Source organism: Papilio machaon, chromosome 12 (assembly GCF_912999745.1).
Source record: "Papilio machaon chromosome 12, ilPapMach1.1, whole genome shotgun sequence".
In the NCBI taxonomy this organism is placed as follows: domain Eukaryota; kingdom Metazoa; phylum Arthropoda; class Insecta; order Lepidoptera; family Papilionidae; genus Papilio; species Papilio machaon.
In genome coordinates this window covers 5,165,802-5,178,591 of record NC_059997.1, presented here as the reverse complement: position 1 = coordinate 5,178,591, position 12,790 = coordinate 5,165,802, and the positions used below count along the sequence as shown (strand labels likewise).

The following is a 12,790-nucleotide window of genomic DNA, read 5'->3' as shown; positions in this document are numbered from 1 at the left end:
AATAAATTTAATTACTTACAGCATCTATATCTATACAATTTATACAATTGTCTGTATATAATGCGCAGAAAAGATGTTATAACGTGAAACAATTTTTAAAATTTTTTGTCTGTCCGCAAATTCGCGTTTGTTCTGATTAATCTCCGAAACGGCGGATCGATTGACGGGACTTTTACTGGAAGGTAACTTTACATGTGCTTATCATAAACTTTTGCGCTTATCAAGTTGTCGGTAACACCAAGATTTTAAATAAACTTAACTTATTTAGAATATGGCAAATTAAAAGTAAAGTAATTTAAAGCATTTTTACAAGTTTTTATATTATTGTGCACCATATTTCCTAGTGAAAACGAAGCCAAGCAATTTGATTTTCAATCTAAACATTTATATTCCCTTGTTGGCTCTTCATCATTTGAAACCGAACACCGTACAAAATATCACCCGATCGATATTTAAAATGATACGTTTCGAATAAATACACTTAAAAGCCCCATTATTTTCTATCAAACGACAGTTACGATTCCACGGCATGTTATCGATTGACATCGATGTTATGCGTCGATAAATCTTACACGATTGCGTCAACATATCGATAAAACTGCACTATATGTGTACTGGATATGTAAGTTGATCAACACCAATGCTGTGGTATTTTGTCACGATTCTCGATCTTTATTGACTCTCGCAAGAACTTGATCTATACGGATGACTCGTTTAAATAAATTGATCTCTTTGTGTTTCTTCGTGAAGCTTAGAAAATCATCTTAGGATATGTTGTCGATACAAATGAACCTTCTTGTACGTACTTTTTTTTAATTATTACATTTATAATAGGTTCAAATTTTTATTTCCATTATTGTACAAAATTAATGTGTAACAATATAAGTACGTTCTAATCTTAACGTTTGCTAGACTGCTTTATATCACCATTTTATTTATTTATTTCATTGTTTTCATAATTAACTTTTAAATTCTTGTGCCTTTTCTTACCAAACTTCCTTTAAAACAATAATGTGCAACATACGGAACTAAACATAAGTGGTAAGAGTTGTGTTTCTCTAAGTCGCAACAGCTGCAACCGACGCCCCTTCCAAGTACAGGATAATTAACAGTCCGTGGCCCCAACAACGACCAACAGTATCGTAATTGGTTCAATTGGTTGCCTTTGTCAATCTGATTGTTCAGCACTACAATTAGTACATGCACTGTTATGTACAGAGTACTGTGTGAATATTGAAGCAATACTTCACTCAAATTGACCCTCTTTATCTAAGCGACGACATTAGTGGAAAGATTTTTAAACAAAATTAAAACGCATTTGTGTATTTACTTGGGACCTCAAATTTAACTCATTTCAAGACAACCTTGTTGTGACTGAATTGTGTCTAATGACCGCACAATAATTGCATTTGTAAATTCTCTGCCAATGATCACAGATTGATACGTTTAATAGTTTTTGAAACTATTATATTTTAAATATCAATCGAGCACAAAGGCCAACAGTGTCCAAAGCTGTATTACTGTTTCACTGACTCTCCCTGTGAATTTGCTTTTGTACACGAAGATCGTCGTGGCATTGACTGTTAACTCTGGATCTATCCTTGTTTAACTTTCATACGGTTGTGAAAACATGTATTTTAATATAAAATCTAATTGTTCTAAATCTATGTTTGAAGGTTAGCCATTCAATTTGTAGTGAGCTTACGAAATTTCGCACATATTTACAAAGTTGCAAATGCATGGCTATTTGTCACCTAAGAGACGTTATGCTCATGCTCGTGTTGATTAGTTATTGCTTAACTAGTAATTTATTATTAAATTTATCTTACTATGATAGTATGACTATACCTATATATACTATGATACTAATATTGTAAATGCGAAAGTTTAGATGGATGGATGGATGAATGTTTGTTTGGAGGTATCGCCAGAATGGCTCAACGGATCTTGATGAGATTTGTCACAGATGTAGAACATAGTCTGGAAGAACACATAGACTTCTTATAAAGTTTATTTTATAATTCCGCGCGGACGGAGTCGCGAGCAGACAGCTAGTATTTATATACTGCTAATATTAGGTCCTTACATATGAAATTGGCGTTTTTCGTACTGGCCACTTTAATCACGAATTTCTCCTCTTTGGTAAGGAATTCCAAATTCAAATTTGTACAGCTATAGACTCATGTATTTGTGGTTCGATGACCGTCATTCATTTGTTTTTTTTCTTCTGTTTTTTTCTTTTTGCGTCACTCATTTTACAAAATGGAAAACTTAAAATATCGCATTATTTACGAGTACGAGTTCCGCCGTGGCACTAGTGCTGCGGAAACGACTCGAAGGGTGAATGATGTGTATGGCGGTCGTGTTGCAAAAGAAAACACAGTTCGTTTTTGGTTCCAACGTTTTCGTTCTGGAAATTTCGATCTGCAGAACAAGCCCCGTGGACGGCCTGAGACTCAAGTTGATAATGAAGAGTTGAAGGCTATTGTGGAAGCGGATCCATCGCAAACCACGTCCGAGTTAGCTGCAGGCTGCGATGTTAGTGATAAAACTGTTTTAATTCACTTGAAGCAAATTGGGAAGATTAAAAAGCTTGAAAGGTGGGTATCTCACGAATTGACTGAAGCAAACCGGCAAACGCGCGTCGACTGTTGCGTTACATTACTAAACCGGCACAATAATGAAGGTATTTTAAACCGAATCATTACCTGTGATGAAAAATGGGTTCTTTACGATAATCGGAAGCGCTCAGCGCAATGGTTGGATCCTGGCCAGCCATCCAAATCCTGCCCCAAGCGAAAATTAACCCCAAAAAAGTTACTTGTAAGCGTTTGGTTGACTAGTGCCGGTATTGTTCATTACAGTTTTCTCAAATCTGGCCAGACTATTACGGCTGATGTCTTTTGTCAGCAATTGCAAACCATGATGGAAAAGCTAGTGGCTAAACAACCTAGGCTGGTCAATCGCTCCACGCCACTGCTGCTTCACGACAACGCTTGACCACACACTGCGCAACAGACGGCTACTAAATTAGAAGAGCTTCAATTGGAAAGTCTAAGACATCCTCCGTACTCCCCGGACCTTGCTCCAACAGATCACCATTTTTTTCGAAATTTGGATAACTTCTTGCAAGGGAAAAAATTCAACTCCGATGGGGCAGTCCAAATCGCCTTCAAAGATTTTATTGATTCCCGTCCGACTGGTTTTTTTAGTAAAGGGATCAATGAACTACCTATGAGATGGCAAAAGTGCATAGAAAATAATGGTTCATACTTTGATTAATTAAATATATTATATTAAAAAATATTCGACTTTTTGTTCCTCCCATACAAAACGCCAATTTCATATGTAAGGACCTAATATTTCTTAAGTTATTAATAGTAGTCATTCAAATTCACATAATTGAAATTAGTATACTTAAATAAACAATTACAGCAATTTAGAATTTCATTAATTTAGAATTCATATTGTGATCCTAGCTATCGTTTTTCATTTCAGTCAAAGCCTAAAACTGATCTAAAACAACCAAGTGAACGTTGGTACTCAATTATTCCCGATTTATCATTCCAATTTAGGAAGTCTAAGACATGCTTTTCATATTCCTAATCATATAGTTGCAATATAAGTTATGACGCTGCTAGTATTATTATGCAAATACTTCGCTATTATGTAAGGTGGCGGTGGCGGCGACCTTTAGTAGGGACGGCTGAGTTTAACGGTGACGGAGGCTGTACAGTTAGCCGCATTCCTAGCGCGCGCGGGGGACGACAGGTGCCCGCGGGCTGTGGGGGGCGCCGCCTCCTCTCCACAAATGTCTTGCCGCATTTACCTCCCACATAGCTAGTTGTATTCTACTTTAAACGCTGCGAAGCTTTTGTCGCATACCTTTATGACTGTTAAACGAGTTAAGGTTGAATTTATGCATGTATTAACCTTTGTCTTTCCTTTTTCTTTAGAAATTTGGCGCTCGGCATCGGGATCCAGAATTTCCCCGAAGGCCTCGCTGTTAGCTTACCTCTCCAAGCCGCAGGGTTTTCAGTATGGAGAGCTTTTTGGTAAGTCAAAAACATTAAACAAGTGTGCGTGAGATTTATACGCGCTGAGAAGTCATTGCCTGGGCAAAATACACGTGTCAAATGAGTGTTCTTTTTGACAATTACATAAAGAGCGTTCCGCACGGTGACATAAGTAAATCGGCGAGCAAGGAGCGGTGGCGCGGCGGCAGCGAGCGTAGATGTGGAGGATGCTCGTGTGCGTCTTTAGGCCGGATGCCAACGCAGCCAGACTGTCCGACCCCATTCCTCTTCACACTAATTTATTTAGCGACCGCCGTCCACCGCCCGATACCAAACTTATTTCTTTATCACCATACTGATTTTATATCATTTTACAAAGCACGTTTACAATCTGCACCAAGGTACTATGTAGAAGCATTTGATGCAAACACATAGACCAAAAAATAATTTTAACATCATGCAAAAATCTTGTCCTCTAGTTTGCCTTATGCTGGTAGTGAACGATCCATTTCTAATAAGGATTACTTTATCTATATGAAAAACGGTGAGGAAATCGGGGAAACTTTCGAAAACTAAGTGAAAATGTAGTTTTAAATAAATGTCAATCCGTTGTCAAAAAATGTTGTCGTTTAGATACATGCTTCGGTGTTCTCTTCCAAAATTATTAAATTTCAAGTTTTCTTCAAATGACGAGAGGTCTCAGAGGACAGAGCAAACGTGATACGTGCCCGCTTTGCAAATGATAGCAAATAGGTAAAAGTTGCAAATAGTCGCAATCCGTTGGATTCTAAGAACCCCTGGCGCCACCTAGCCGACCCGCCGCGCGGCCGCCACTTAGACCGTCTTGCGCATGAGTTAATGTTATAACGCCATTTTGAACTATTTGAAGTTGGAGCACGATTACTGAAAAGCTCATTTTAAACTGTGAATATTAACTGGAAAAGTCACATAGTCAGTATTATCTAATTCTGCAAAATATTTATCATTTGTTAGAATATATAGCTGTTTGTTTAAAGCAATCTAAGTTCTTAAAAGTTGGAGGGAAAATAAGAGGATAATAAATAGGTAAAAATCACACCGACAAGTCATAAAAGCATATAAAGTCGCATTCGGTTCACCATAATTTCAATTGAAATATGTATTTCATAAAAAATACGTAGATTCACAATCATATAGACTAATACTTTATGACGGCCACGCAAAAGAAATAATACTGGAACTAATATGTTCCTTTGTGTCAAAATCATTCGTCTATTTATTGTAAAGTTCAAGTATTGTGCAGAACTAAAACCAAAACTGCTGGAATTTGAGTGCAATGTGCGCCTCTAATAGGGCAAAGTATTCGCGGCGCAGACGTTTCCTGGTCTCTAGGTGGAAACGGGCAGGAATGCGCGGCCGCGGGACTCCCGCCGAGCGTCGACCCGGCGGCTGCACCGCACCCTCTCATACATTACCGCACAATTATCCGCCAACTGACCCTCTCGCAGTTATACCCGTATACTCGATTGTATGCAAAAATGTCAAGCTGTTAATTCAGGTAATTATTTTCAGAGCCAGTGACCGTACTCATAGTTATAGGGTTTAGTTAAACAAACTTTAATATCTCTTCTACACTTTGAAATAATATATCCTTTAAGATATTTTGCACAAAGCTTTGTGGGTTTAACGTCCTTCTCACTAAATATTTTCTGTGGCTACACAGAAGATATAAACACGAGTACTCTAGTACGACAGATCGAAAGGGGTGGATATGCCTTCAAAACGTCCTTGAACCAAGCAATAATTTAAGGTTAGACGGAGGACGGGTGCGTTGCGAGTGCGAGAGTTAGCAGATAGGTCGCGGAGTGGGTGCGGAATGCGAGGAGCGAGGAATGCGGCTCTGGCAAGAAGCGGCGTCGCCTTCGCGCCCGTCGTCTGCCCCGCCAGCCCGCCAGCCCCTTCAGCCCCCCCGGCCCCGCTAGGGATCGCAGGACCCTCATCTTCCAGCAAACCCCTTTTTCTTACTCGCTAATTATGATATACTCAAGCCTAAATATTTCAACAATTAAATCTTGGTATAGCATGTTTTATTTTAGGTAATCTACGAGTTTACAATTTAGATTTTCTTGATTGATAAGGAGCATTTAGTCCAGGGCAATCTTTAGAAAAAGGACTAATTAGGAATTTTTAGCTTTTCGTCCAACCATTTTTCATTGTAGAGATGATAATTTACAACATTCCTATTTGCTATTTTCTTCATGACGTTTTACATTCAGTTTAATTTTCATGTATTAGAATTTTGTATGTGTGTGACGGTTCCAATTTGTTTCGTTTGCTTCAACGGCTTTACAAAATTGCCCTGTTAAAAATGTAAACGACGCGGAATCTCGCAAAAGTGTATACTCCATCGAATATAGTGGCGATGGCGAAGTAACTTTCATTATTATGAGAATTGAATACTACATGATGAGCATTTAAACTACGTCTTGTAAAGTGAAACGACACTATTGACGAAATGCGTTACTTCGTAGTACTTATAAAGATTTTCCGGGTATTTAGAATTCTGTACTAGAATTGGTAGCAAGATCCCGTGACTGACTAATATCATGACCAAAAGATTCGAACCTACCTTTATTACAACCTACTGCGATATAAGACATACTTGTAGGAAACCTCCTGAAAGCTATAAAAGATGTGACGTCTGTACACAGATTTCCTCTGTCAGCTATATCTGAATTAAGTCAACAGTGGTCTACCACAACAAATATTGTTGTGGGATAGATCCCACAACAATATTTGTTTGGTGCACGAATTGGCTGGGTCGACCAGTGAAATACCACGACCACACAGAAGACACGTGATGTGGAAGCAATTTCGCTCTTCGTCCTATGAGTATTTGTGCCAGAGGCCTAAATTTAGTCCACCTTTCCTTCCCACCCTTTTTATAAGGAAATGATGGGAGCGACTAAGCGGAGGAGGGGACGCATGAGAATTGGTAATATCCTCTTTCTGTGCATGTCCTCTCCTCCTTTGATTAAAGGTAGGCAATGCTAAATTAGGAGGCAATATCGTTAACAAATAACAATCTCTTTTCACACAATTAATGCCACCACGACAAGGTAATGGATAAATTAAGGCAAAATTGTGTTTAGCCTGCAAGCTTGTAAATTTAATGTTCTCTACTTGTGAAGCTGGCATGAATAAAACGATCAAATAAATTAAAGCAAGCCTTATTATTATCTGTTTTAGATTAATAGGTAACTCTTAAATGTCAGTTTTTTAATAAATAAACCAATAAGACATAATAGAATTCTTACTCGAAATAGGTATTTGGCACAAGGCGTAGTCGCTAATATGTTTCTTGTTATATATGACTGTATCAGTTTTGTTGTTTTGGGCTATGACATAATCAAATTAGCCAATGCGAGGATCCATTGTTGCGGAGACATTTCCCGCAGGCTGCATGCGCCCGCCCGGCGTCTACCCGCTGCGATCCTTCTCGCCACCGTAGCTCACAATGAAGTCGACGCCATCAGGCCTGTGAACCGTTTTGATGCTCTTTTCTTTTCATAATGCTCGCAATTCGATGCATTGTCCCGCTTGTGTTGTCCGTGCGAAAGCGGTTTTGTCGCTTTCGATAGTTTATTTCAAACAGATATGACAATCTTTGAAAGTCTATCAGTGTGCTTGCTACAAACGTGTTTTGAAATTATCCTGTGGTAAACCGTACCTAACCATCAAAGGGGCCCAAAGGTAGCAGATCGGCGCGGGCTGCGATCTCTGTTTCGGCGGCCACTAACTGGACCTGAGAAAGTCATCTATTTCAAAATTTGTGCGTTGCGTGAGTGCGGCGCAATGTGTCGCTGCGGTGCCGCGGAGTCTGGCGCGGCGGCGGCGCGCTGTCTGCGCGCTCCTTCGCACCCGTCCAACCAGTCGCAGCACACCGCCCGTCGCCCGCGCCCGCTGCCCGTCTCTCGCCACTCTACGCCCGTTGGCCGCCTCGGGCAATCGGCCTTCACACTAACATAATTAAATCGAGAGAGCGACGCCGGGTCCGGCGCGGCCGCCTCGACGCGGGCCTCGCGGACGCCGTTGCGGAAGCCGAGCCAGCCCCGATGGCGCTGCTCCGGCCGCTCGAGGCCGGTTCGCAGTACGCCTATTGCGTCGTTGCCGCGCCCATCTTCACGGAAACCTCCCAAATTCACGAATCGATCTGACAACTTTGATCCGTGACGCAAATATTTTTGATGTGCCAACTTAACATTCTGCGACACCTGCACATTTTGCAGAAATATAAATCACTAGCAAAAAAAAACATGAAAGACAATAACTTGGCTTCGGTGGCTCGTTTTGAGAAGCAGTCTTATTGTCCTCGTACTTAATATCTGTAATGCAAAGCGAGCAAAGGGTGGAGGGAGCTACGATTTCAGTTGCGTTCGCCACTTATACGTTCAGTGCCGTGTTGAGGTATAAAGAATCAAAACATTAATTTGTGAAAGTTTTGAAGCAATACGACATGGGTATTTCATTCACATTTCTCGCGCCTTGGTGTGAATGGTTGTTAATAGAAATAAGTTGGTCATCTCCTTTTTAAAGTAAACAATTGCAGCAAAAAGGACTCACTATAATGACGTAATTTCATTCAAGATACCAGTTTTTTTTGACGTTTACATTACCACTTACATAACGTTCATACATTTTTGATTTCATGCCGCCTTTTCATTTGTTATAATAATTCTTTGTTATGATAAAAACAAGACACAATTTAGCGCTCGTAATGTACAATTGGATAAAAAAAATCCTGGTTGTTTGACTGCCTAATCTACATACATGAATTTAATTGCCATGTAACATTGCAATTGAAATATCGCAAAATCTCAAAACAAAACAACGAAAACACAGTATTTTCCAATGTGAACATCTGATTAAGCTTATAAAATAATGAACCTACATCTGATTAAATATTTTAATAATATAACCTAGATTCTCGTAGATGCATAGCGTTCGATATGCATACGTCCAATTGAGAACTCGATGAACACGTCGATAGTGAAAATTTTCCGTGCGTGAAAGGTGCAGAGCTCGTAATTTGTACTAGTAAGGTTTTATTTAAATTCACCGTAGTTATTGAGTGACGGGTATCCTGTTTTATGGCTCGGCGGCGGCTCAACAGTCGGACAGTTCTGCGAATCGGTGGATATTGTCGCAAATTGCCGCTTTCGCCGCCCGCTGAATAATGCATGCGATAACATAACATCACGTCGCGCACCCGCCGTCACTCGCCCTCCTCCCCTCCTGCCCCCTACCGCCTGGCCTCCGACACTCACTGTCAACATCAAACTTGTTTACGAGTCATGCTCTCTAGCTACCCCAGAATTTGTCACTACCTAATAAAAGTTTCAACGAACTATCATCCGTCAAACTCCGTGCTATACTTTTCCTTCAATAGTTCCACAATGTTCTTGATACTCATAAAGCATCTTAACTCATTACAATTTTTCATAGCCGCGGCATAAATATATATAGTCAAGTAAACGAAGACATTGGTATACTTAGGTTGCACACAACGGCCGCTAGCTACCAACATTCCATCGAGCGCATTTGAATAGGTATGGGTAGAGTCATGGTGGTCCCTCTGCACTGGGGCACGGGTTGGCGATGGCGGTAGCGGCGGTTTCCCACAGAGGCGACTCCTCGACCAGTTCGTCGGAATGTGGTCGCGGCACCGGCGCGCACTTTCACCAAAACAATTCGTTGGCGGCCTCTTTCGCCAGCGTGCCCCGCGCCGCCCCGCACAGAACCGCACCTCCCCGCACCACACCACGGACTCGTGAAAATTAACAAATCACTAATACAATATAATGTTCTCAAAATGAATGATCCACTCTGACTTAATAATGTCACTTCAGTTGCTCTTAAAATAATTCACTTAATGTCGATCGAATTTCCAACTGACTGACGAGATATCCAAAATTATAAATTTTTACCACATCTCCCATGGATTGGTCAAATCGAAATATTTCGAAACCTAGAAGAGGTACCTACATAAACGTTCACCAAAATCATTAGAATTATTTAAGAAAAGGATCTGAAGAAGGTGGTCGTGGTTTATATTCTAAAAGTAAATGATAATAATCGGCTTCTGTTTTTCTCAACAGGACTTGTCAGCAATATAATACACTCAAATTAAACGCGACAGTAATATGAATCAAGATTATTGTAAAGCTAAGTACAAAAGAGATCATCTAAATCTACCAAAAGCTCATAGTCTGTGTAAAAACAACAATAAATACTACGTTCCGGAAATTGTTAATCTTTTGTATTAAACAAACAGAAAGGTTTTTTAAAGTGTTGCAATAGAATTGGACGTAAAATAACTCGGCTACTTGTAGGCAAGGAGAGTTCCTGCCGAAACCAGGTCACTGCCAGAGCAATGTTTATCCCCCGGATGCATAGAATTGGGTCAACATCTGGACATACAAATCGTTGCTACTTCCAAACTATTGCATTACTTCCTTTTTTAGTCGATTGCTCATTCTATAAATTTTATTTATTCGATGTTTGAGTTTTCTTTTAATATCGAAATATTTTTCTTATATTAAGCTTTTCTGTAATATATATTCTTTAATAAACTTCACAGAAAAGATTAATTTTTCAATTTACTATAGTATGATGGTTGAAATTATGGGAAGATTTTGGATGCCATCATGGGAATTTATGTTCTTGGTTTGTCAAATAATTAAACAATACTGGTCTTTGTTAGACGGTGACTTTGACGTTGCCCTCATGACAAGATTATTTATACTCATTCATTGTTTTTCCTAGGTACGGGCAGCTATCGGGCATGGTGGAGCCTGTGTTCGGTGTGCTGGGCGCAGTGGCGGTGTCGGCGGCGCGGCCCGTGCTGCCCTATGCGCTCGCCTTCGCCGCCGGCGCCATGATCTACGTGGTAGCGGACGACATCATTCCAGAAGCAAACGCATCGTAAGTCACTTACTAATATTCGTTATTATCACATTGACGGCTTTAATACGTTCAATGACACCGACTAACATTCACAAGTTCAGTTTATCACGAAAAAATCGCAGTAGCGTGGAACGCGTTAATGTCTCCCATTATTGAATTCTATCTCATCCAGTTAATCTAATGGTGACTAAACCAATTTCTGCTTTTCATTCACCAATGTTAGATGTGTAAAGATGCAACATTAAAAGATAAGACGGTATGAATTCTTACTTGATGGGGGACTACGCAGCCGAACAGTACAATTAAACGTTATCGCAATAAACGCATAAAATCTTCTGAATCGATAGATTTACTTCCTTGCAGCAGGAATAAAACGCTTTTGTCTATTTCTCTCTTCCTCTAAAATAAAAAAGTGTAAGTGCTTGAAAGTCTTTAAAATAATTAAGTTTTAAATTAATTTTATATAATTGTAAAATATTTGCTTTTGTCACTCTTATCTTCATAATTTATCTGAATAACCCAAATAAGTTTTAGAAATAGAAACACTGAAAAGTCTAGACGTGATCCAAAAATAAACCAGACGTTCGTTTCCAAGTCGCACATTTATGTGACACGGAGATGTTACGTTACCTTGAGATCGTATGAAGATTGTCATATGTACACGAAATATGAATTGTCCCTAACCCTCGCCGTAAACAGCCCTCGGCGCGCAGTATCCTTTAGAAACACATTCAATTTCAAACTCACCTTTGAATAATAACGACTTGTTTTGTAGATTCGTATCGAGACTTCCTTCATTTGCAAACATTGTCGCACTGCAAATCTTTAATGTTATAGATCCGTTGACGAACCACATGTGCTCCTGTCATTATAAGATTGACAAGGGTACTGGTGTGGTTTCATTGTTCCGATTCATTCGGATATTTCGACTGGCTACGACAGTAACTTAACATGAGCCTTGTTAATGTCACAAAGTTTACTAAGAAGACCGTTATGGTTACGGGAGTACACAAGTCGGCAAATGTGTTTCCCCTTAGCAACTTCGTCTACCGCTGTTACAAGGATATTGTAGGTAACCGGTCGAGATTCCCTTTCTGACGTAAGGAACCGGTCACCTCAAGCATGCTTTGATAAATTGTCCAAAATATTTGCATATTGTTAAGGGGCTTTATGAAAATAAAACATTCTTAGTTGACATAAAATTTGCTTGTAACGTGTTCCAAATTTCATGGTAATAAGGATGTAAAAGGTTGTCCGCCAAGGGAGAGCTATAAACAATATAAGGTGTATTGAAAAGGATGTTGAATAGAAAATTAAAGTAAATAAATTAACTACGTTTTTGTTCACAATCACCCGACACGTTCCGTCTGCAGAAATGGCGAAAAGTGGATTGCGAATGTTCGTTTGGCTACGCCAAATGGTGATCCGTGATTTCTGCCTAAACCCTCTGGTTTACAGGCGTGAGTTGTGTGTGTTGTTCCTAATCTTCAATGCAATTTTAACACATCACTAGATTACTTTTACATCTTAAACTCTACCCTTGTTTGAGCTGATATATTTTCTCGTTGTATGAGCTCTGTGCTTGCAGTCCAGACGAGACGGCTGCGTTCTCTGTCGGCATGTTATGTTCAACATATATGAATGCGGATGAGTCTAATAGGTGTAAAAAAGCAATAGTGTTTCGCAATGTGCAGGCGGCACGTGCATGTAAGCGCTGCGCTGCCGCCATCGTCGCGCTGTAAATACCCGGCCCGAAATACCGACGCCGTCTGACACCCCGGACGCGTCGGCAGCCGGCAGCCGGCACCCTCGACATCGCCACCACTACT

General features: G+C 40.0%; 1 protein-coding gene across 1 annotated transcript in view; it reads left to right on the top strand.

Annotated features, from left to right (window-relative positions):
• LOC106719211 (zinc transporter ZIP11) overlaps positions 1-12,790 on the top strand; it is a 41,381-nt gene that overhangs the window by 25,272 nt on the left and 3,319 nt on the right. Inside the window, exons 5-6 of the mRNA XM_045680314.1 lie at positions 3,957-4,055; positions 10,821-10,979. Of these exons, the coding sequence (XP_045536270.1) occupies positions 3,957-4,055; positions 10,821-10,979 (258 nt within the window). The remainder of the gene's footprint in view (positions 1-3,956; positions 4,056-10,820; positions 10,980-12,790) is intronic.